We start from the raw sequence: 26,989 nt of genomic DNA, 5'->3' as shown, positions 1-26,989 counted from the left end.
GAGAGTGGTTAGAATGAGGAACTCACTGCCACGTGGAGTAGTTGAGACGAATAGCATAGATGCCTTTAAGGGGAATCTAGATAAAGACATGAGGGAGAAGGGATTGGAAGGACATGCAGAGAGGGTTAGATGAAGAAGTTTGGGAGGGGACACCTCTGGAGCACCAACAGGGGCATAGACCAGTTGGGCCGAATGGACTGTTTCTGTGCTGTGAATTCTATGCAATTCTATGTTAAAGGTATCTGGTATTGAAGATATTGACTGTTTGCCCATCATAATTTTAAAGGCAGAGGTGAACATTCCAAAGCTTCACTCAAAACACTGACCATTTATGCCAATGAAATACATGCAACAATTCCTGTTAAAGAAACCCAATATTGCTAAGAGTATTTGTTACTGGGGCTTTCGTTGTGTGAGTGATAGGATCAAGCTCGTATTTGGAAGAGGGACCAGCCTCGCTGTAGAACCCAGTAAGTCCAGAACTATTCTCATTTTCCCCTAAACCCTTACCAAATACAAACGTTTCCAACGATGAAAGCTATTATTTGGAAAGAGGCAATTGCAATAGTTTTTCACTCTGGAGTCTGATTATTTTGATAAGACTTTAGTAAATATGCTGTGTTTTATGGCATGTGATATTTGGTTTAACTCTCAAACAAGAATGAAGTTTACAATAGTTGAGTTCTCCAAATAATTAGTTCCTCATCAAGTGATTTTCACTTTGCCAATTTTCAAAAATATCATATTAGTTTTTTTTTAATTATTTGTTCCTGGGATGTGGGCATCACTGGCAAGGCCAGCATTTATTGCCCATCCCTAATTGCCCTTGAGAATGAGGGGGTGAGCCGCTGTTTCAGAGGGCAGTTAAGAGTATTGCTGTAGGTCTGGAGACTCATATAGGCCAGACCAGGCAGGACGGCAGATTTCCTTCCCTAAAGGATATTCGTGAAACAGATGGGTTTTTATGACAATCCGATAGATTCATGGTCACCATTACTGACACGAGCTTTTTTTAAATTCCAGATTTATTTAATTAACTGAATTTAAATTCCCCAGCTGCCATGGTGGGATTTGATCTCTGGTTAAAAGGTATACTATAGATTTTGAAAGATTTGAAAAACTTGCATTTATATAGCGCTTTTCACGGCTTCAGGTTGTCCCAAAGTGCTTTACAGCCAATTAAGTACTTTTGAAGTGGAGTCACTGTTGTAACCTAAAAGAGGTCAAAGCTATATGTGCACAGCAAGCTCCCACAAACAGCAATGTGATAATGACCTGATAATCGCTTCTTTAATTTTGTGTGTTGAGTGATAAATACTGGCCAGGACACCGGGGACAACCTTGAGTAGTGTCTTGGGATCTTTTACATCTACATGAGAGGGCAGATGGAGCCTCGGTTAAATACCTCATCCAAAAGATGGCGCCTCCGACAGTGCAGCACTCCCTATATTAGACTAAGGTGTCAGCCTAGATTTTGTGCTCGTGTCTCTGGAGTAGTACTTGAACCCACAACCTACTGGCTCAGAGGCGCAAGTGATGCCATAGAACCACAGCTAATACATCAAAATAGGCAGTAACTTTAAAAAATTCCATCCTTGTTTTCAAAGCCCTCCATTGCCTCGCCCCTCCATATCTCTGGAACATGCTCCAGCCCTATAATCCTTCAAGACCTCTATTCTTTTCTAATTTCCTGTGCCCTTCCATTGGCGGACCTGCCTTCAGCTGCCTAGGCCCTAAACTCTGGAATTCGCAGCCGAAACCTTTCTGTCCTTTACCTCACCCTCCGCCTTTAAGGCATTCCTTAAAACCTACCTCTGTGATCAATTTTGAGTCACCTGTCCTGACGGTTTATTACTTTGAAGGAGCGATATAAATGCAAGTTGTTGTTACCGTTATAAGATTCGTAAATAATTCCACGTCACAATATACTTTTGAAAAATTAATTCCTGGGATGTGGGCGTCGCTGGCAAGGCCAGCATTTATTACCCATCCCTAATTGCCCTCGAGAAGGTGGTGGTGAGCCGCCTTCGTGAACCGCTGCAGTCCGTGTGGTGAAGGTGCTCCCACAGTGCTGTTAGGGAGGGAGTTCCAGGATTTTGACCCAGCGACAATGAAGGATCGGTGATATATTTCCAAGTCAGGATGGTGTGTGACTTGGAGGGGAACTTGGAGGTGGTGGTGTTCCCATTTGCCTGCTGCCCTTGTCCTTCCTTCTAGGTGGTAGAGGTCTCGGGTTAACTTCAATTGCAATTTTAAATCATAGACTTTACCTGCAATGCTGCGAAACTGGGATTATAGAAAAAGTCACTAAATATGAATTATAGTAGGAAAAAGTATTTTAAAATGGATGATGCGTTGGCCAGATTTGTTAAACAATGCATGCAACATTTTTGAAAGTTAGTTTAGCGTGACTAGAACTTCATTTTGTCTCGTTACGGACAATGTGGAACAGAGGTTCATTCAAAGCTCTTGGCTAAGAACAGGAATCTATTACTCTGAAGTAGATTCCCATATTGTACAAGGCAGAGATATTTCAAATGTACAATAGAGATGGAGCGAAGGCGTGAAGTGAATTAGTTCTAATTGTCCTCAACTTAAAATTACTGACTTTGTTACGAATAATCTGCATTCATTAGTGAAATGGGCCGTTCTAATTTGTAGCTAACTCTTTAACTACAGTTCTATGAGGTAGAACCAGAACGAAACATAAGCCAGTATCATAGAAACAGATTTTGTCTGAGGCTGTAGCAGTGTGTGACTACTGGAGCAACTGGGGTGCTGACCTTTGGAAGCGGGACCAAGCTAATTGTACAGCCAAGTACGTAATTTACTAAACTAAGTTACACTGCCAAAACGTACTAACAACTGTCCATATGTAAGATGTATTTCAAATATTACCACTCGTTTTAATAACATGTAAATAAGGTAATATTTAATATGGGTAGACACTGGGCAAGATGGATCAAGCACAGGAGTGGAGTTGAAAATAAAATAAGGATCAAGTGCTGCTCAAGAGTATGTCATTGAACAGAAGATTTCATGTTGCCTTATCCAGCACAACGGCACGGAAACACTCTTGGAAGTTAAGATTAGTTGCTCCTGGTGGTCTCAATGATTTTATTGTGGAGATAGCTTCCATTATATGTTGAAAAAGCAAACGGGATCCTTAACTGTATAAATAGAGGCATAGAGTACAAAAGCAAGGAACTTACAGTAAACCTTTATAAATCGCTGGCTAGTCCTCAGCTGGAGTATTGTGTCCAATCCTGGGCACCACGCTTTATAAAGGATGTCAAGGCCTTGGAGAGACTGCAAAGGAGGTTTACTAGAATTGTACCAGGGATGAGGGACCTCAGTTATTTGGAGAGACTCGAGAAGCTGGGATTGTTCTCCTTAGAGCAGAGAAGGTTAAGAGCAGACTTGGTTGAAGTGTTCAAAATCATGAACGCTTTTGATAGAGTAAATAAGGAGACGCTGTTTCCAGTGGCAGAAGGGTTGGTAACACAGATTTAAGATCATTGGCAAAAAACAAAACAAGGGAGGAGATGTGAAGATTGGAAAAACTAACTTAAGTGACATACAATGTGACAAGTCTATTTCGTCTTACTGGTGCAATGATATTAATCAAAGACCTAGATGTACATGGATGGAAATAGAATATATTGCCTTTTTGTTGTAACAGAGCATTTAGCACCAATTATATGATTTAGTAGATTTGGACTAAAGAAACTGCATTGCTTCAATCGGGATGAATTGTAAAATCATTTAGGTAAATGAAGGGATCACAAAATCAGCCATGGGTTTCTTGTGGGAGAGTGCAGTACTGTGTGAATCAAGGAGGGAACCGTAACCTACAATTTGGAAGAGGGACTAGATTAACTGTACAGCCACGTAAGTATCTTACCGAACATAATTAAACGTTTAACCCTACCTGCCATTTGCACATCTGTACAATTTAGCAGCAACATTCAAAGGTATTTGAACAGATTTTGGGTCATTTAGTGGATTGTGCAGTTCGAGTCCAAGGCGGGTATACTTTGTGATATATAAACTGTGCAGGGGTTAGAAGCAGTAAATATGAAACCCATAGGGAGAGGACAATTTTAGGACTGTATAATTCTTCAATGTTGAGATAGATAACACGTGGAAACACACTTGGAAGATAACACAGGTTAGACTAGATATGTGAGTTTTTCAAAATGTGGCAATGGCTCCAATCAAAGTAAGCAACTGGATGGAATTTTACACACTACTTTATACCAATATTCCAAAGCTCAATAGAATAAGCAAGATTTATAATTAATAGCTTGATTCAATATTTGGTGGACAGTTGACCAGTTGCACTCAATGGTACAACGCATGACTAAAGTACTCTAAACTCAGAGAGAGAGAGAAAAACATGGAGCAAAAGAGAGGTAGCGAGGGACAGATTAGAAAAACACACAGCAGAATGTTAGAGATTGCTTTCACTCATGCGAGTTTGTGTTAGGGATCATAACCACTGGATGAATTACAAAAGGAAATTTGAGGTAACAAAGCTCTGTAAGAATTCATCAAGGTGCATAAATGGCCTCTCTTCATTATCATAGCCTTTGGGTTAGATGCTTTGTTATACGACTAAAACTTAGTTACTTAAAGTAGGATAAATTGAAGGAACAAATGACATTTAAGGGGCCATTATAGTAACTAGTTCGCAGTTTTTGAAAGCAGATCAGGCGGACATTCTGGATTGGCCAGTCAGTATTTTTTGTAACAGAATAAGGCACTGTGTGAAATATGAAGGCAACTACAAGATAATATTTGGAAGCGGGACGAAAGTAATTGTAGAACCCAGTAAGTGTTAATACTTTTATCACGTGTTCCATCTTTCAATAAAAATAAACTGCATCTGATTAATTGTAAATGTGAGCCTAAAGCAAACTTGAAAATGGCATGAGATATAATCTCCATCGTCTATGGAATTAAAGGCAAAATGTGCTATGAAATTTTCATTAGGCAGTTCAGTCAAATATTTCCCACCTACAGAATTATTTTTTACATCTTGGTGGGGAACTGTTAATACAATCGGATAGATAGATAGATAGATAGATAGATAGATAGATAGATAGATAGATAGATAGATAGATAGATAGATAGATAGATAGATAGATAGATAGATAGATAGATAGATAGATAGATAGATAGGTAGATAGATAGATTGATAGATAGATAGATAGATAGATAGATAGATAGATAGATAGATAGATAGATAGATAGATAGATAGATAGATAGATAGATAGATAGATAGATTGATAGATAGATAGATAGATAGATAGATAGATAGATAGATAGATAGATAGATAGATAGATAGATAGATAGATAGATAGGTGGGTAGATAGAGAGAGAGAGAGAGATAGACAGACAGACAAATTTGTTTTGCCAGTTGTACTTCAGAAAGTAGAAGCACCAACATAATATTTAATTGCACTCATCAATGTATCCTATACAATGCACTTCACCACTGATCATGTCACATAGTTTTGGTGTGGCCCTGTGATACTGTGTGAATGATAACTCCAAACAAACATTTGGATCGGGAACCAGACTGACCGTAACACCGAGTAAGTCAACCTTTCCCCCCTTTAAAACAATTGATTTGTTATTCCCGTGTGTCAGAATTAGCGCCAAGAGAAATTTAGAAATTAGCAAGCAAATATACACGACAGTATGTAAGAACAGAAATATTGGAGAACTATACGTTACAAAACAACAATAAACTGTGGGTGTGGGAGGGGGGCAATCAAGACTAATAAAAATGCAATTCACAGTTTTAATGTCCAACTATTAAAAAATAGGAATAGATAACTCGGGGACATTCAATGGCAAAGAAGCACAATCCCATATTGGATCGTTGGTGGGTTCATGTACTGGGAAGCCATGAGCTCTGGGAATTTGGCAATCAACCATCATTCTGGTGTGAAGCCAGGATTAAGCTGACGCTCCCACTGTTTCTGCATACTGTTATATTTTGGGCACGATAATACATGTGTCGTTGGGGTAAAATATATGTGCAAGAGCCAATTTTGCACACTGCTTTATACCAATATTGCAAAGCTCAATAGAATAAGCAGGAGTTATAATTAATAGCTTGCTCCAATATTTGCTGGCCAGTTGGCCAGTTGCAGTTAATGGTACAATGCCTGACTAAAGTTCTCTAAACTCAGAGAGAGAAAGGAAAACATAGAGTAAAAGAGAGGTAGTGAGGGAAAGATTAGACAAACACACTGCAGAAAGTTAGAGATTGCTTTCACACATGCATTGTTGTGTTAGGGATCATGCATATTGGATGAATTGCAAAAGGAAACTTGAGGTGGTATAAAATTAAATAGAAACCTATCGAATGATTCCCTTTCGACAGTGTAGAGACTATCATGATTTTTTAACGTGCCATATTCTGTTATAGAAACAAAGTTCTGTAAGAATTCATCAAGGTGCATAAATGGCCTGCCTTCATCATCGTAGCCTTTGGGTTTATAACTGTGGAATTAGATGGTTTGTTATACGAATAAAACTTAGTTACTTAGTGTAGGATAAATTGAAGGAACAAATGACAGTGAAGGGGCCATCATGGTAACTAGTTTGCAGTTTTTGAAGGAAGATGAGGTGGACATTGTGGATTGTCCAGTCAGTATTTTTTGTAACAGAATAAGACACTGTGTGAAATATGATGGCAACTACAGGATAACATTTGGAAGCGGGACTAAGTAATTGTAGAACCCAGTCAGTGTCAAAAGTTTTATCACGTGTTCCATCTTTCTGTTAAAATAAACTGCTTCTGATGAATGAAAAATGTGAGCCTAAAACCAGCTTGAAAATGGCATGAGATGTAATCTCCATCCTCTATGGAATTAAAGGCAAAATGTGCTACGACATTTTCGTTAGGCAGTTCAGTCAAATATTTCCCACTTTCAGAATTATTTTTTACATTTTGGTGGGGTACTGCTAATAAATTCAGCTGGATAGATAGATAGATAGATAAAGAGATAGATAGCTGGATGGATAGATAGATAGATAGATAGATAGATAGATAGATAGATAGATAGATAGATAGATAGATAGATAGATAGATAGATAGAGAGAGAGAGAGAGAGAGATAGATAGATAGATAGATAGATAGATAGATAGATAGATAGATAGATAGATAGATGCATAGACAGATAGCTACATACATAAATACATAGGTAAATATATAGATAAATACAAAGAGAGATAGATAGATAAATGCATACATGCATGGATAAATAAATACATACATAGCTAAATAATGCAAAATGTCAAAATATATGTTACTTTTTAAAATATTTAGCAGGTGATAATGTGTTTTGCCAGTTGTACTTCTGAACGTAGAAGCACCAACATAATATGTAATTGCACTCATCAATGCATCCTATACAATGCCCCTCACCACTGATCATGTCACATAGTTTTGGTGTGGCCCTGTGATACTGTGTGAATAATAACTACAAACAAACATTTGGATCGGGAACGAGACTGATCGTAACACCGAGTAAGTCAACCTTTCCCCCCTTCAAAACAAACGATTTGTTATTCCCGTGTGTCAGAATTAGTCCCAAGGGAAATTTAGAAATTAGCAAACAAATATGCACGACAGTATGGAAGAACAGAAATATTGGAGAAATATAAATTATAAAACAACAATAAACTGTGGGTGTGGGGGGGGGAATCTAGTCTAATAAAAATGCAATTCACAGTTTTAATGCCCAACTATTAAAAAATAGGAATAGATAACTCGGGGACATTCAATGGCAAAGAAGGGCAATCCCATATTGGATAGTTGGTGTGTTCATGTACTGGGAAACCATGAGCTCTGGGAATTTGGCAATCAACCAGTATTCTGGTGTGAAGCCAGGATTAAGCTGACTCTCCCACTGTTTCTGCACGCTGTTATATTTTGGGCACGATAATACGTGTGTCGTTGGGGTAAAATATATGTGCAAGAGCCAATTTTGCACATTACTTTATACCAATATTGCAAAGCTCAATAGAATAAGCAAGAGTTATAATTAATAGCTTGCTCCAATATTTGCTGGACAGTTGACCAGTTGCAGTCAATGGTACAATGCATGACTAAAGTTCTCTAAACTCAGAGAGGGAAAGGAAAACATAGAGCAAAAGGGAGGTAGTGAGGGAGAGATTAGACAAACACACTGCAGAAAGTTGGAGATTTAGGGATAGGGTTACATGCTTTGTTGTGTTAGGGATCATAAATACTGGATAAATTGCAAAAGGAAATTTGAAGTGGAATAAAATCAAATAGAAACCTATCGCATGATTCCCTTTGGACAGTGTAGAGACTCTCATGATTTTTTAACCTGGTATATTCTGTTACAGAAACAAAGTTCTGTAAGAATTCATCAAGGTGCATAAATGGCCTGCCTTCATCATCGTAGCCTTTGGGTTTATAACTGTGGAATTAGATGGTTTGTTATACGACTAAAACTTAGTTAATTAAAGTAGGATAAATTGAAGGAACAAATGACATTGAAGGGGTCCTTATGGTAACTAGTTTGCAGTTTTTGAAGGAAGATGAGGTTGACATTGTGGATTGGCCAATCAGTCTTTTTTGTAAGAGAATAAGACACTGTGTGAAATATGAAGGCAACTACAGGGTAAAATTTGGAAGCGGGACTAAAGTAATTGTAGAACTCAGTAAGTGTTAAAACTTTTATCACGTGTTCCATCTTTCAGTAAAAATAAACTGCATCTGATGAATTGCAAATGTGAGCCTAAAACAAGCTTGAAAATGGCATGAGATATAACCTCATAAACAGACAGACAGACAGACAGATAGATAGATAGATAGATAGATAGATAGATAGATAGATAGATAGATAGATAGATAGATAGATAGATAGATAGATAGATAGGTAAATATATAGATAAATACAAAGAGAGATAGATAAATAAATGCATACACACATAGCTAAATAATGTAAAATGTCAAAAATTGTGTTACTTTTTAACATATTTAGCAGGTGATAATGTGTTTTGCCAGTTGTACTTCAGAAAGTAGAAGCACCAACATAATATTTAATTGCACTCATCAATGTATCCTATACAATGCCCCTCACCACTGATCATGTCACATAGTTTTGGTGTGGCCCTGTGATACTGTGTGAATAATAATGACAAACTAACATTTGGATCAGGAACCAGACTGACCATAACACCGAGTAAGTCAACCTTTCCCCCCTTCAAAACAATTGGTTTGTTATTCCCGTGTGTAAGAATTAGCGCCAAGAGAAATTTAGAAATTAGCAAGCAAATATGCACGACAGTATGGAAGAACAGAAATATTGGACAACTATAAGTTATAAAACAACAATACACTTTGGGCGTGGGGGGGGGGTAGAAAATCAAGTCTAACAAAAATGCAATTCACAGTATTAATGTTCAACTATTAAAAAATAGGAATAGATAACTCAGGGATATTCAATGGCAAAGAAGCGCGATTCCATATTGGATAGTTGGTGTGTTCATGTACTGGGAAGCCATGAGCTCTGGGAATTTGCAACCAGTATTCTGGTGTGAAGCCAGGATTAAGCTGACTCTCCCACTGTTTCTGCACACTGTTATATTTTGGGCACGATAATACGTGTGTCGTTGGGGTAAAATATATGAGCAAGAGGCAATTTTACACATTACTTTATACCAATATTGCAAAGCTCAATAGAATAAGCAAGAGTTATAAATAATAGCTTGCTCCAATATTTGCTGGGCAGTTGACCAGTTGCACTCAATGGTACAATGCATGACTAAAGCACTCTACACTCAGAGAGAGAAAGGGAAAATAGAGCAAAAGCGAGGTAGTGAGGGAGAGATTAGACAAACACACTGCAGAAAGTTAGAGATTGCTTTCACACATGCTTTGTTGCGTTAGCGATCATAAATACTGGATAAATTGCAAAAGGGAACTTGAGGTGGAATAAAATTAAATAGAAACCTATCGAATGATTCCCTTTCGACAGTGTAGAGACTATCATGATTTTTTAACCTGATATATTCTGTTGTAGAAACAAAGTTCTGTAAGAATTCATCAAGGTGCATAAATGGCCTACCTTCGTCATCATAGCCTTTGGTTTAATAACTGTTAGATGATTTGTTATACGACTAAAACTTAGTTACTTAGTGTAGGATAAATTGAAGGAACAAATGACATTGAAGGGGCCATTATAGTAATTAGTTTGCAGTGGACATTGTGGATTGTCCAGTCAGTATTTTTTGTAACAGAATAAGGCAGTGTGTGAAATATGATGGCAACTACAAGATGACATTTGGAAGCCGGACTAAAGTAATTGTAGAACCCAGTAAGTGTTAAAACTTTTATCACATGTTCCATCTTTCAGTAAAAATAAACTGCATCTGATGAATAGTGAATATGAGCATAAAACAAGCTTGAAAATGGCATGAGATATAATTTCCATCTTCTATGGAATTAAAGGCAAAATGTGTTACAAAATTTTCATTAGGGCGTTCAATAAAATATTTCCCACTTTCCGAATTTTTTTTTACATCTTGGTGGGGTACTGCTAATAAAGTCAGGTAAATAGACAGATAGACAGACAGACAGACAGACAGACAGACAGATAGATAGATACATACATACATATACATACACAGACAGATAGACAGATAGATAGATGCATAGACAGATAGCTACATATATACATACATGACTACATAGGTAAATACATAGATAAATACAAAGAGAGAGAGATAGATAAATGCATACATGCATGGATAAATACATACTTACATAGCTAAGTTATGTAAAATGTAAAATAATGTTACTTTTTAAAATATTTAGCAGGTGAAATTTGTTTTGCCAATTGTACTTCAGAAAGTAGAAGCACCAGCATAATATTTAATTGCACTCATCAATGCATCCTATAAAATGCACCTCTCCACTGATCATGTCACGTAGTTTCTGTGTGGCCCTGTGATGCTGTGCGAATAATGACTTCAAACAAACATTTGGATCGGGAACCAGACTGACTGTAACACCGAGTAAGTCAACCGTTTCCCCCTTTGGACAGTGTAGAGACTATCATGATTTTTTAATGTGTCATATTCTGTTGTAGAAACAAAGTTCTGTAAGAATTCATCACGATGCTATTGTTATGCTTTGGGCACGATACTATGTGTGTCGTTGGGGTAAAATATATGTGCAAGTGACCCAATTGCAAGCAGTATCCATAAGAGGTGTTAAGAGGAAAGGGGATAACTGTGTAAGAATCCAAACGGGGAAGAGGCAAAGGATGATACCGAGTAGATCAATATTGCATATAGCCAGGGCAGTTGCTGTAAAATTTTATGACAAACACATGAGACTGAATGAAAAATGGTTGCTCGTTATCCAACTTCGTCCATGGATGCAAACCAGCTTGTTTGACAAAACGCCTGTTCATTGATCACTTACTCACATCAGGCAGATGTTTTCAAAAGAAGCTGGCGCTCAACATTAGGAAATTAACATCAGGCGCCTGCATGCCAGAGTTTGGAAGTAGAACCATGCTAACAGTGCAGACAATTAAGTGACATTATTGGAGTTTTCAGTGACGTAAACATAAATAGATTTAGCCTCAGTCAGTGAATGGTTAGTATCTGTTGTATCCATGATAATCTTCCAGTAACATACATTTGGCGAGGTGCGATTTTATACCTTAACTACACTGTGGAGTTATTTAGAACCCTCGGTAGGCAAGAAATATGTATCAAATATGACAATTGGAATGATTAGTAAAATCTTAAGAATGCAATCATTTTTTTTTAAATCAACTGATTATTGAGCACATACAAGTATAAATCGCTTGTTAGGCCACAACTGGAGTATTGCGTCCAGTTCTGGTCACCACACTTTAGGGGGTGCAGAGGAGATTTACCAGAATGGTTCCGGGGATGGGGGATCTTAACTACAAGGACAGGTTGGAGAAGCTGGATTTGTTTTCATTGGAGCAAAGGAGGTTGAGGGGTGATTTGACAGAGGTGTACAAGATTATGACGGGTTTGGATAGGCTCGACGGGGAAAGGCTGTTCCCACTAGTTGATGGTAGAAGGACTAGAAACTGATCAATTATATTCCAGTGTAGAATAAAAGTGTATTTCAACAATGGAGTTTAATGAATGGATGGCCAGATTCGGTTAAAGTTGAAACAGGAAAAGAAATGCTGTTTAGAGAGCTGGAAATAGCAAGAAATCAAAGAGAGAAATGTAGAAAATAGATAGTAAAACTACAAAAGATAATAATAGAAAGATTAAGAGGTAGTGTGGAGGAAAATTAGTTAAGAAAATAAACTCATAATAAGCAATAAAGGATTGGTTAGTGGTAAGATGTTCGTTAGCATAAGGGTATGACCAGCAAGAGATGAAGAAAATATGGCTTTATTGAAAAATTGCAGATACTTTGCCTCGTGTTACATAGGGGAGATTGGCATACTCGATTGATTCCTGGGATGAGAGGGCTGTCCTATGAGGGGAGATTGAGTAGATTGAGCCTATTCTCTCTGGAGTTTAGAATAATGAGAGGTGATCTCATTGAAACGTTTAAAATTCTTACCGGGCTTGACAGGGTAGATGCTGAGAGGCTGTTTCCCCCCTGGCTGGAGAGTCTAGAATTAGGGGGTCATGGCCTCCGGATAAGGGGTCGGCCGTTTATGACTGTGGTGAGGAGAAATTTCTTCACTCAGAGGGTTGTGACTCTTGGGAATTCTGTACCCCAGAGAGCTGTGGATACTCAGTCGTTGAGTACATTCAAGACCGAGATCGATAGATTTGTGAACACTAAGGGAATCAAGGTTATGGGGATCGGGCAGGAAAGTGGAGTTGATGCAAAATTTCAGCCATGATCTTATTGAATGGCGGAGCAGGCTCAAGCGGGCCGTACGGCCTACTCCTGCTCCTATTTATTATGTTCTTATGGAACCTCGAGCCACCAGAGCTGGCTGTGGAACAGTCAGATTCTTCAAAGAAAAAAAAACAATTAATCAAAGTCCAGGTAGACAAAACCTGAAGACCTGATGGTTTACAGGCATGGCGCATGATACAGAAAATTAACATTGTTTCTGGCTATAAATCACTGGTTAGGCCTCAGTTGGAATACTGTGTTCCATTCTGGGCACCACACTTTAGGAAGGATGTCAAGTCCTTAGAGATGGTGCAGAGAGCTTTTGCTAGAATGGTACCAGATGAGGGACTTCAATTATGTGGAGCTATTGGAGAAACTGGGATTGCTCTGCTCTAGGGCAGGGAGATTTAATAGAGGTGTTCAAAATTATGAGGGGTTTTGATAGAGAGGGAGAAACTATTTCTATGAGTGAGAGAGTGGGATTAGAGGAGGTGGGTTGTGTATGACAAGCATGGCTGTAGACTTGATGGGCTCAAAGGTCTCTATCTCTGTCTTCTAATATTCTGTTATTGGCAGGTCGCGTTTAGAGACAGGAGAAGTGCTACAGTGCAGCAATTTCCATACATAGACCTGGTACTGATTGATCTGCCTTAAGATCTTTCAGAAAGTGACATTTGGCGTTACAGTATAGGGGTAATTTGAGACATATAATATGGTAAGTGCAGTATGCTTGCGAGGAACAGGTGACTTTGGACCTATGGTTCCTAAAGCTCTCCTTGTTCTCGTGTCATTTCCGGTTTTGTTGTAGACTAATCAATAGCGGTCAATTGTTATGATTAATTAACAACTCCATTATTTTATCATGCGACTATCAGGATGGGAGAAGGCTAACTAGAATCACAGAATCATAGAATGATACAGCGCAGTAGGAGGCCATTCAGCCCATCATGCCTGTGCCGGCTCTTTGGTAGAGTTATCCGATTAATCCCAATCCCCTGTTCTTTCCCTATAGCCCTGTAAATGATTCCCTTCAAGCATTTATCCAATTCTCTTTTGAATGTTACTCTTGAATCTGCTTCCACCACCCTTTCAGGGTATGATCCTCTAATGACTTTGGAATTTAAAAAAAAATCGTTTATGGGATGTGGGCGTCGCTGGCAAGACCAGCATTTATCACAACAACTTGCTGTGTAAAAAAAATGTTTCCTCATTTCCTTAAATCTCTGTCCTCTGGTTACCGGCCCATCTGCCACTGGAAACAGCTTCTTTTTATTTACTCGACCAAAACCATTAATAATTTTGAACACCTCTGTGAAATCGATCCCGTGGGCTTTAAATTTGTGAACAAGTCTATTATGTGACTAGAAGGACAAGGGCAGCAGGCGCATGGGAACACCACCACCTCCAAGTTCCTCTCCACGTCACACAATGTCCTGACTTAGAAGTATATCGCCGTTCCTTCATCGTCGCTGAGTCAAAATCCTGGAACTTCCTCCCTAACAGCACTGTGGGAGTACCTTCACCACACAGGCTGCAGTGGTTGAAGAAGGAGGTTCAACACCACCTTCTCAAGGGCAATTAAGGATGGGCAATAAATGCTGGCATTGCCAGTGACGCCCACATCCCATAAACGAGTGTTTTTTTTAATTCCATAGTCATTAGAGGATCATACAGTGCATGAGGAGACTCTTTGGTAGAGCTCTCCAACTAGGCCCACTCCCTCTGCTCTTTCCCCATAGTCCTGCGATTTTTCCCCTTCAAGTATTTACTCAATCCCTTTTGAAAGTTACTATTGAATCTGCTTCCACCACCCTTTCAGACAGTGCGTTCCAGATCACAGCAACTCGCTGTGTAAAGACAAATCCCCCTCCTGTCCCCTCTGCTTCTTTTCCTAATGATCTTAAATCTGTGTCCTCTGGTTACCCAGCCCTCTGCCATTGGAAGACGTTCCTCCTTATTTACTCTAACAAACCCCCTTCATGATTTGGAAGACCTCTATTGAATCTATCGGTGAGCTTCTCTGCTCCAAGGAGAACAAACCCAGCTTCTCCAGTCGTTAGGTGAAGCAGTTATACTTTAATTTGGACAGTGAAGGATGAGTCAGCCTAGTGGTTAAAGACTGTAAGATGGTGATGATGGCTTCAATGCTAAATTATGGGATGTTGTGTTTTAATTATTTACTCGTTGTCTATCAACAGAAAGGAACAATCCTTTGAAACCATTGGTCTACGTCCTCCCTCCACCCAAAGGCATCACCGATCAGGCTTCAGCCGTGTGCCTGGTGACGGACTTCTTCCCCAACAACATCAACGTGTCCCTAAATGCCGGGGGCAATGACCAGCAACGAACCTCAGAGGATGCCTCCGTGTCGATCCCCGATCGGAGCTACAGCCTGGTGGGATTCCTGACCGGTTCTCGGTCCGAGCTGAAGGAGGGGCTCAGTTGCACAGCTTTCACCGAGGGTCAACGTCACGAAGAATCAAAAGCAGAGACTGGTATGTTCACTGATTTTATACATTAAGATCATAATTGGAAATGGTTATTGTTATTGCTATTATCGCTAATATTATTACTAATATTTTTCAGGTGATTCTAAGGCATCTTGCATCCAGATTGAAGAAGAAGAAAGTGGAAGTGAGTACATTGCTTGTGTGTGTGTGTAGGTGTGTGTGTGTGTGTGTGTTTGTTTTTGTTTGTGTCAGTGTGTGTGTTTGTGTATATGCGCACGTGTGTGTTTGTGCATGTATCTATGTATGTTTGTGTGTATCTATGTTTATGTTTGTGTGTATTTGTGTGTAAGTTTGTGTGTGTGTTTGAGTGTGTGTATGTTTGTGTGTAAGTGTATGCTTGTGTGTGCATGTTTGTTTTGTGCATGTTTCTGTGTTTGTTTGTTTATTTGTGTGTATGTTTGTGTGTTTGTATATCTATGTATATTTGTTTGTGTGTGTGTATGTTTGTGTGTGTATGTTTGTATGTATGTTTGTGTGTGTGTGTTTATGTGTGTGTGTTTATATAGCTATGTATGTGTGTGTTTGTGTATGTTTGTGTGCATATTGTGCATGTGTGTGTGCTTGTGTGTGTGTGTCTGTGTGTGTGTTTGTGTGTGTGTGTTTGTGTGTGTATGTTTGTGTGTATGTTTGTAGGTATGTTTCTGTGTGTGTGTGTATATTTGTGTGTGCGTATGTTTGTGTGTGTATGTTTGTAGGTATGTTTTTCTGTGTGTGTGTATGTTTGTGTGTGTATGTTTGTGTGTGTGTATGTTTGTGTGTGTATGTTTGTGTGTATGTTTATGTATGTATGTTTGTGTGTGTGTGTATATATATATATGTGTGTGTGTGTGTGTGTGTATATATGTGTGTGTGTTATTAAAATCGGGTATGCGCAAGAGGCTAGAATTGGATGAATTCAAAGATCTCGGAAGGTTGTAGGGCTGGAGGAGCTAGGAAGGGGCGTGACCATGGAGGAATTTGAAAATAACGATAAGAATTTTAAAACTGAGGGACCGGGAGCCAATGTAAGTCAGCAAGCACAGGGGTAATGGGTGAACGGGACTTGGTGCGAGTTAGGATATTAAGGAATTGGGTCCTTTTACTCTGGTCTTGGCTGTCAGGCATGTCCCCGAGGTAATAGCTCATTGTAAATATAGAAAGCGGTTGCCTTAATTGTCTTCAACTTTCTGAAGGAATAATTTTCAAAACAGCCAAATTAAGAACAGTGTTCACCCTGATTGATCATTCACTGGCATACGTTAACATATGAGAGAAGATTAAGCATTTATTAATGTAAAACAATTCATTGTTTTCGATATTCTCCTTACTTTCTTTTTGTTTTTCCTCTTCTCACAGACGAACACACGAATCTTCTTTCTCTGACAGTCTTTGGCTTAAGAATTCTCTTCCTTAAAAGCATCGTATTCAATGCCTTGATGACTGTCCGTGTTTGGATCTCATGAGGTGAGAGGCAAGATATGGCATTTACCAACTAGTGTATCAAAGATTAAAGCCTCTCCTTTAGGCAGTCTGCTTTGCATAAACCTTTACCTGCAAAGAACAAAGGTTGAGAAAGAATATAAAGAACATAATTCGTAATAACAATAGTCAGAATATATATTTAAATTGAATGAGATTAAAGAATGAACTTAGACAGATGATTTCATGATCTTGGGATGTCCCAAATTGCTTTCTTATGAAGTGTAATTGCTGTTGTAATGTAGGAAACGCAGCAGCCTATTTGTGCACGGTAAGATCTCACAAACAGCAATGAGATAAATGACCAGACAATGGGCCGTATTTTGCGACCCCGACACATGCGTACGAGGTGCGTACACACCCATAGGGGCTGCACAAGGTCCGGGTTTAGGCATGCGCAGAAACACGGAACTTGAGATCCGCTTGACAGACCCTCTGCATCCCTGGGAGATGGGTCCCTACAGGTGGAGAGTTGAGCTATTTGCCGATTAAGGATCGGTGATATGCTTCCAAGTCAGGATAGTTTGGGACTTGGAGGGGAACTTGGAGGTGGTGGTGTTCCCATGCGTCTGCTGCCCTTGTCCTTCCAGGTGGGAGAGGTCACGGGATTGGGAGGTGCTGCCGAAGAAGCCTTGGCGAGTTGCTGCAGTGCATCTTGTAGATGGTACACACTGCAGCCATGGTATGCTGGTGGTGGAGGGAGTGAATGTTTAAGGGGGTGGATGGGGTGCCAATCAAATGGCTGCTTTGTCCTGGATGGTGTCGAGCTTCCTGGGTGTTGTTGGAGCTGCACTCATCCAGCCAAGTGGAGAGTATTCCATCACACTCCTGGCTTGTGCCTTGTAGATGGTGCAAAGGGTTGTTTTAGTGATGTTGGTTGTGGGATTAATATTGGCCAGTACTCTCTAACAGGCTATCGTTTAAGGATTATCAGGTTGTTTTTATGCTGAACACGTTTACTTTGCGATAAAGGGTGATACCAGAACTGAAAGTTTATCCCCATCAGGAAAGATTGGATAGGCTGGGGCACTTTTCTCCAGAAAAGAGAAGGCTCAAGGGGTGACCTGGTTGAGGTCTTTAAGATTATGAAAGGGTTCGATAGGGTAGACATAGAGAAGGTGTAGGGGAGACCAAAACTAGGGGCTATAAATATAAGATAGTCACTAATAAATCCAATAGGGAATTCAGGAGAAACCTCTTTCCCCAGAGAGTGGTGAGAATGTGGAACTCGATACCACAGAGAGTATTTGAGTCAACTAGCATAGATGCATTTAAGGGGAAGCTAGATAAGCTGTATATTCTATGTAAACCTGTGTAATTCTGAGGGAGAATGGAATAGGATATGTTGATGGGGGTTAGATGAAGCGGGGTGGGAGGAGGTGTGTATGCAACATAGACCTGTTGAGCCAAATGGCCTGTTGCTGTGCCGTACATTCCATATAATCCTCTTTTAATATGTTAAAGATATGAGCTCAGTTCTGGTAGCACTGAGATGAATAATGATGAATAATTTTGCTTGGGGGGTGGGGCAATCCTGTATGCTGTAATATACTAAAAACCATCTGTTACTTCTTTCTCCATCTAGAGGGACAGTTGATCACAAGAACAGAAGGAATTGTGCGAACATGGTGATGAAGGCTGAGAGATGTTTGGTTTGATTGTGATGCAGAATAATGTTTACAGCTGATACAGTATATCCAAAGGCAATATTTTACATGTAACATACATATATGTGTTTGTATGTAATAGTTACTTTTTTCAAAGAATCTCCACGATTGTACCTTTGTGTAATTTCTATCCTGTCCTCTAGAACCGTCGTATAACTTACTGAGAATAATCTCATGTGTTTAAAGCTTTTCTCATACTCATATTAAAAGTAGAGTCTGCATTATTATAAGATTTAGATTTAACCTTCTTTGTACATTGAACCACATGCCTTATGATTAGGCTCTTGGAATATGAATGTCTTATCCCGTGAACGTGTTCCTACAGAATGTCTCAGTCCAGTGTTTTACTGGGAAGGATAAAAATCTGAAATAAAATCTCCAGGCTGAAAAATCATAGAATGACACAGCACAGAAGGAGGCCATTCAGCCCATCGTGCCTGTTCTGGCTCTTTGAAAGAGCTACCCAATTAGTCCCACTCCTCTGCTCTTTCCCCATAGCCCCTTTTTGATAGTTACTTTTGAATCTGTTTTCAGGCAGTGCATGCCAGGTCACAACAATGTGCTGCTTAAAAAATAATTCTCCTCAGCTCCCCTCTGGTTCTTTTGCCAATGATCTTAAACCTGTCTCCTTTAGTTACCGACTCCCCCCTGCCAGTGGAAACAGTTTCTCCCCATCTACTCTATCAAAACGCCTCACAATTTTGAACACCTCGATTGAATCTCCCCTTATGCTTCTCTGCTCTAAGGAGAACAATCCCAGCTTCTCTGGACTCTCCATGTAACCGAAGTCTCTCATCCCCGGTGCCATTCTGGTACATTTCTGCTGCATTCTCTCCACGTCCTTCCAAAAAATGCGGTGCCCAGAATTGGACTCGAAACCCCAGCTGTTAGGTTACAAAAAATATTGGAAGCAATCATGCTGCTGCCTCCATTCAAACATCCCAAGGTAATTCAGGAGAACACCCTATGTGTGTGTATGCAAATATTCTAAGAGACTAGTTTAAAGGAAAATGTACTGTATCAATAGAATATCGAATATCTGGCTTCATTGTAGAATTATAAGAGAACATTTGAATTTTAGATGCTTCTTGCTGGCTTAGATATAACATTCCTTGGTATTGTTACATTTTAAGAAGCACTTCTGTGAGCTTTTCAGAATTGTTGAGTCCTGCTCGTAAACTTTGCCAATAAAACATGTTTGCTACTTTTTATGCGGATCATTAGTCATTTGTTTTCATTCAGAAATACGTAGTCCTATCTATAATATATCCAAAACCTTAAGTCTGCATGCACTTCTTATCTACCGAACATCACTTCCTGTTGCCACTGCTTTGTCAAACTTTTGAACGTAGGAACAGGAGAAGGCCATTTAGCCCCTCGAGCCTGTTCCACCCTTCAATGAGATCGCAGCTGATCTGTGTCCTTTTTTTAAAATTCGTTTATGGGGTGTGGGCGTCGGTGGTAGGGCCAGCATTTATTGCCCATCCCTAGTTGCCCTTGAGAAGGTGGTGGTGAGCCACCTTCTTGAACCGCTGCAGTCCGTGTGGTGAAGGTACTCCCACAGTGCTGTTAGGGAGGGGGTTCCAGGATTTTGACCCAGCGACGATGAAGGATCGGCGATATACTTCCAAGTCAGGATGGTGTGTGACTTGGAGGGGAACTTGGAGGTGGTGGTGTTCCCATGCACCTGCTGCCCTTGTCCTTCTATTCTTCTAGGTGGAAGAGGTCGCGGGTTTGGGAGGTGCTGCCAAAGAAGCCTTGGCAAGTTGCTGCGGTGCATCTTGCTGGTGGTACACACTGCAGCCATGGTACACCGGTGGTGGAGGGAGGGAATGTTTAAGGTGGTGGATGGGGTGCCAATCAAGTGAGCTGCTTTGTCCTGGATGGTGTCGAGCTTCTTGAGTGTTGTTGGAGCTGCACTCATCCAGGCAAGTGGAGAGTATTCCATCACACTCCTTACTTGTGCCTTGTAGATGGTGGAAAGGTATGGAAATTCCATATACCAGACTTTGCCCCATATCCCTTAATACCTTTGGTTAACAAACATTTATCATTCTCAGATTTACAATTAACAGTTGACCTAGGATCAACTGTCGTTTGCGGAAGTGAGTTCCAAACTTCTACCAGACTTCATTCAACTTTTTAGGGCCCAAAATAAATGGCTATGTCCATGTTAACAATGCACACTGCCTATGTAAAGTTGGTGTCCGCCCTGGGTCAGTTGGTATCTCTATCACTTCTGAGTCACAAGATTGCCAGTTCAAGTCCCACTCCAGACATTTGAGTATGAAATCTAGGCTGACACTCCAGTGCAGTACTGAGGGAGTGCTGCACTGTTGCTGGTGCTGTCTTTCAGATGAGACTGAGGCCCCGTCTGCCCTCTGAGGTGGATGTCAAAATCGCCCCGGCCACTATTTAGACTCATAGAAATTTACAGCACAGAAGGAGGCCATTCAGCCCATCATGTCTGCGCCGGCCGTAAAAGAGCTCTCCAGCCTAATCCCACTTTCCAGCACTTGGTCCGTAGCCTTGCAGTTTACAACACCACAAGTGAATATCCAAGTACTTTTTAAATGTGATGAGGGTCTCTGACTCTACCACCCTTTCAGGCAGTGAGTTCCAGACCCCCACCACCTACATTTATAGTGTATTCCCTTGCCTTGCTGGCCCTCCCCAAATGTAACACCTCACACTTCTCCGGATTGAATTCCATTTGCCACTTTTCTGCCCACCTGACCAGTCCATTGAAAAAAGTTCCCCTCAGCTCTCCTCTAATCCTTCCACCAATTACTGTAAATCTTTGCCCCCTCTTTATTGACCTCGCTGCTGGGGGAAATAGGTCCTTCCTCTCCACTCTATCTAGGCCCCTCATAATTTTATACACCTCAATTAGGTCTCCCCTCAGCCTCCTCTGTTCCAAAGAAAACAACCCCAGCCTATCCAATCTTTCCTCATAGCTAGAATTCCCCAGCCCAGGTAACATCCTCATAAATCTCCTCTGCACCCACTCTAGTGCAATCACACCCTTCCTGTAATGTGGTGACCAGAACTCTATGCAGTATTCTAGCTGTGGTCTAACTAGTGCTTTATATAGTTCTAGCATAACCTCCCTACTTTTATATTCTATGCCTCAGCTAATAAAGGAAAGTATCCCGTATGCATTCTTAACCACCTTATCTACCTGTCCTCCTACGTTCAGGGATCTGTGGACATGCTCCAAGGTCCCTCTGATCCACTACATGTTTCAGTATCCTACATTTATTGTGTATTGTGCCTTGTTAGCCAACCCCAAATGCAGTACCTCCCACTTCTCTGGATTGAATTCCATTTGCCACTTTTCTGCCCACCTGGCCAGTCCATTGATATCTTCCTGCAGTCTGCAGCTGTCTTCCTCACTATCAACCACACAGCCAATTTTTGTAGCATCTGCAAAATTCTTACTTACCCCCTACATTGAAGTTTAAATCATTGACATATATAGAATCATAGAGATAGGAACAGGAGTAGGCCATTCGGCCCTTCGAGCCTGCTCCGCCATTCAATGAGATCATGGCTGATCTTCATCTGAGATCTTAGCTGATCTTACCAGTTCAGTACCCCGTCCCCACCTTTTCTCCGTAACCCTTAATCCCCTTAGCCTTCAGAAATATATCCAATTCTCTCTTGAAAATATTTATTGAATTAGCCTTCACAGCCCTCTGTGGCAGGGAATTCCACAGGCTCACCACTCTTTGAGTGAAGAAATTCTTCCTCATCTCTGTTTTAAATGATTTGCCCGCTATTTTTAGACTGTGGCCCCTGGTTCTGTGCTCCCCTGCCATTGGAAACATTCTCTCTGAATTCAGCCTGTCCAGGCCTGCCATAATTTTATATGTTTCGATGAGATCCCCTCTCAATCTTCTAAACTCCAGTGAGTACAAGCCCAAACTATTCAATCTCTCCTCGTAGGTCATTCCCGCCATTCCAGGTATCAGCCTGGTGAATCGCCGCTGCACTCTTTCCATGGCAAGAACATCCTTCCGCAGATGGGGCGACCAAAACTGTACACAATACTCCAGATGCGGTCTCACCAGCACCTTGTACAGCTGTAGTAAGGTATCCCTATTCCTATACTCGAACCCCCTTGATATGAAGGCCAACATACCATTTGCCTTCTTAATCGCCTGTTGCACCTGCATGCTCTCCTTCAGTGACTGGTGCACAAGAACACCCAGGTCCCTCTGCACTTCCCCATCTCCCAATCTATTGCCATTTAGATAATAATCTACCCTCCTGTTTTTACCCCCAAAGTGGATAACCTCGCATTTATCCACATTATAGTGCATCTGCCACGTATCCGCCCATTCCCCCAACCTGTCCAAATCGCACTGTAGCCTCCTGACATCCTCATCAGAGCCCACCCCTCCTCCTAGTTTAGTGTCGTCAGCGAATTTGGAAATATTGCATCCAATTCCCTGATCCAGATCATTTATATATATTGTGAACAGCTGGGGTCCCAGGACAGATCCTTGCGGCACCCCGCTGGTCACTGCCTGCCACTCCGAAAACGAGCCGTTTATTCCAACTCTCTGTTTTCTATCCGCCAGCCAGTTCTCTATCCACGTTAATACTTTGCCCCCAATCCCATGAGCCTTAATTTTGCATGATAATCTTTTGTGTGGAACCTTATCGAAGGCTTTCTGGAAGTCAAGGTACACCACATCCACTGGCTCTCCCCCATCTATTTTACCAGTTACTTCCTCAAAAAATTCCAGCAGATTAGTCAAACACGATTTACCCTTTGTAAATCCATGTTGACTCTGTCCGATCCTTTCCCCATTTGTCAAGTGCTCCGCTATTTTATCCTTAATAATGGACTCTAGCATTTTGCCCACAACCGATGTAAGGCTTACTGGTCTATAATTCCCTGCTTTCTCTCTACCCCCCTTTTTAAATATTGGGGTAACATTAGCTACCCTCCAATCCACGGGTACTGTTCCCGAGTCAATGGAGTTCCGGAAGATGATCCTTAGAGCATCTGCTATCTCCAGGGCCACCTCCTTAAGTACCCTAGGATGTAGTTTATCAGGCCCCGGGGATTTGTCGGCCTTCAGTCCCCTCAACTTACCCAACACCATATCCCTAGAGATACTAATTTCTGTCAGCTCCTCCCTCTCATTGGTCCCTATGTTTGCCGATATTCCTGGGAGGTTATTTGTGTCCTCCTTTGTGAATACAGAACCAAAGTATGAGTTTAATTGGTCTGCCATTTCCTTATTCTCCATTATATATTCTCCCGAATCGGACTGCAAGGGACCGACTTGGGATTTTACCAGTCTTTTCCTCCTGATATACCGATAAAAGCTTTTGCAGTCTGTCTTTATGTTTGCTGCAAGTTTACTTTTGTATTCTATTTTCCCCTTCCTGATTAATCCCTTTGTCCTCTTTTGCTGTATCCTGTACTGCCCCCAATCTTCCGGTCTGGTGCTTTTTTTTGCCAGTTGATATGCCCTTTTTTTTGATTTTATGCTGTCCCTAATTTCCCTCGTTATCCACGGTTGAGCCACCTTTTTAGGTTTATTTTTATGCCAAACCGGTATAAACATGTTCTGGAATTCTTCCATTCTATCTTTGAATGCTTGCCATTGTCTATCCACTGTCAATCCCCCCAGAAACACCACCCAATCAATCTTACCCAATTCCCGTCTCATACCCTCGTAATTCCCTTTATTTAAGTTCTGGACCTTAGTCTCTGATTCAATTTCCTCACTCTCCATCTCGACTGAGAGCTCGATCATATTATGATCGCTCTGACCCAAGGGGCCTCGTACAAGAAGATTGTTGATAAGTCCCTTCTCATTGCACAATACCCAGTCTAAAATGGCCTGATCTCGAGTCGGCTCCTCGACATATTGGTCCAGATAACCGTCCCGAAAACATTCCAGGAATTCCTCCTCCTCAGAATTTTTACTAATTTGGGTAGTCCAATCAATATGTAAATTAAAGTCACCCATGATGACAGCTGTGCTCTTATCGCACGCTTCTCTAATTTCCCTTTTTATGCCTTCCCTCACCTCCATATTACTATTTGGAGGCCTATATATCACACCCACTAACGTTTTCCTCCCCTTGCTATTTCTCATTTCTACCCATACAGATTCCGTTTCATCCGAGTTAATATCCTTCCTTTCCATTGCATTAATCCCCTCCTTTACCAGCAATGCTACCCCACCTCCCCTACCTTTTTGCCGATCCTTCCTAAATATTGTATATCCCTGGATGTTAAGTTCCCAGCCTTGCCCACCCTGCAGCCACGTTTCTGTAATCCCAATCAAATCATACTTGTTTACCTCTATTTCCACAACTAATTCATCCACCTTGTTCCTAATGCTTCTAGCATTAAGATACAAAGCCTTCAGGCTTGCTTTTTTCACACTCTCATTATGAATTAGTTTGGCCCTTTGTGTTTCTCTCCTTTGCTTATTGCTTCTCACCTTTCTACCATCTATTTCTGACTTCATACCAGGAAAAGCAAGGGACCGAGTACTGAGCCCTGCAGACCCCCACTGGAAACAGCCTTCCAGTCACAAAATCACCCGTCGACCATTACCCTTTCCTTCCTGCCACTGAGCCAATTTTGGATCCAACTTGTCACTTTCCCTTGGATCCCATGGGCTTTTACTTTATTGCCCGGTCTGCCATGTAGGACCTTGTCAAAGGCCTTCCTAAAATCCATGTAGACTACATCAAACATGCTCCTCTCATCGACCCTCCTTGTTACCACCTCAAAAAATTCAATCAAGTTAGTCAGATGCGACCTTCAACCACGGCAGCTGATGGAATTTAAATTCAATTCAATTTAATTCTGGAATTAAATGTTAGTCTTAGTAATGGCGACCATGATACCATTGTCGATTGTTGCAAAAACCCATCTGGTTCACTAATGTCCTTTAGGGAAGGAAATCTGCTGTCCTTACCTGGTCTGGCCTACATGTGACTCCAGACCCACAGCAATGTGGTTGACTCTTAATGCCCTCTGAAATGGCCTAGCAAGCCACTCAGTTGTAAACAACCGCTACAAAAAACAATAAGAATAAAACCGGACGGACCACCCGGCATCGACCTCGGGACCGGAAATGACAATGACAATGGCAAACACAGCCCTGTCGACCCTGCAAAGTCCTCCTTACCAACATCTGGGGGCTTGTGCCAAAATTGGAAGAGCTGTCCCACAGACTAGTCAAGCAACAGCCTGACATAGTCATAATTACCAAATCATACCTTACAACCATTGTCCCAGACACCACCATCACCATCCCTGGGTATGTCCTGTCCCACCGGCAGGACAGACCCACCAGAGGTGGTGGCACCATGGTATACAGTCGGGAGGGAGTAGCCCTGGGAGTCCTCAACATTGACTCAGGACCCCATGAGGTCTCATGGCATCAAGTCAAACATGGGCAAGGAAACCTCCTGCTAATTACCACCTACCCTCTCCCTCAGCTGATGAATCAGTACTCCTTCATGTTGCACACCAGTTGGAAGAAGCACTGAGAGTAGCAAGGGCACAAAATGTCCTCTGGGTGGGGGACTTCAATGTCCATCACCAAGAGTGGCTCGGTAGTACCACAACTGACCGAGCTGGCCAAGTCCTAAAGGACATAGCTGCCAGACTGGGTCTGCGACAGGTGGTGAGGGAACAAACAAGAAGGAAAAACCTACTTGATCTCGTCCTCACCAATCTACCTGCTGCAGATGCATCTGTCCATGACAGCATTGCTGGAAGTGACCACCGCACTGTCCTTGTGGAGATGAAGTCCCGTCTTCATGTTGAGGATACCCTCCACCGTGTTGTGTGGCACTACCACCGTGCTAACTGGGACAGATTTCGAACAGATCTGGCAACTCAAAACTGGGCATCCATGAGGCGCTGTGGGCCATTAGCAGCAGCAGAATTGTATTCAACCACAATCTGTAACCTCATGGCCCGGCATATCCCTCACTCTACCATTACCATCAAGCCGGGAGATCAACCCTGGTTTAACAAAGAGTGCAGGAGAGCATGCCGGGAACAGCAACAGGCATACCGAAAAATGAGGTGTCAACCTGGTGAGGCTACAACACAGGACTACTTGCATGCCAAACAACGGAAGCAACATACGATAGACAGAGCTAAGCGATCTCACAACCATCGGATCAAATCAAAGCTCTGCAGTCCTGCCACATCCAGTCGTGAGTGGTGGTGGACAATTAAACAGTTAACAGGAGGAGGAGGCTCCAAAAATATCCCCATCCTCAATGATGGTGGAGCCCAGCACATGAGTGCAAAAGACAAGGCTGAAACATTTGCAACTATCTTCAGCCAGAAGTGCCGAGTGGATGATCCATCTCAGCCTCCTCCTGAGGTCCCCAGCATCACAGATGCCAGTCTTCAGCCCATTCAATTCACTCCACGTGATGTCAACAAAC

At 41.3% G+C, this 26,989-nt stretch overlaps 1 protein-coding gene across 1 annotated transcript in view; it reads left to right on the top strand.

The window, feature by feature from the left end:
- The window catches only part of LOC147118364 (uncharacterized), a 56,408-nt gene extending 36,658 nt beyond the window's left edge, over positions 1-19,750 (top strand). Inside the window, exons 2-5 of the mRNA XM_085984414.1 lie at positions 15,105-15,401; positions 15,493-15,540; positions 16,752-16,859; positions 18,460-19,750. Of these exons, the coding sequence (XP_085840540.1) occupies positions 15,105-15,401; positions 15,493-15,540; positions 16,752-16,858 (452 nt within the window). The 3' untranslated portion in view covers position 16,859; positions 18,460-19,750. The remainder of the gene's footprint in view (positions 1-15,104; positions 15,402-15,492; positions 15,541-16,751; positions 16,860-18,459) is intronic.
- Positions 19,751-26,989: the final 7,239 nt, after the last annotated feature.

This window comes from Somniosus microcephalus, chromosome 4, assembly GCF_052327205.1.
Source record: "Somniosus microcephalus isolate GS21.2 chromosome 4, FLI_Smic_1.0, whole genome shotgun sequence".
Lineage (NCBI taxonomy): Eukaryota > Metazoa > Chordata > Chondrichthyes > Squaliformes > Somniosidae > Somniosus > Somniosus microcephalus.
Note: the sequence above shows the minus strand (reverse complement) of the source record. Positions and strands in the feature narration are given on the sequence as shown.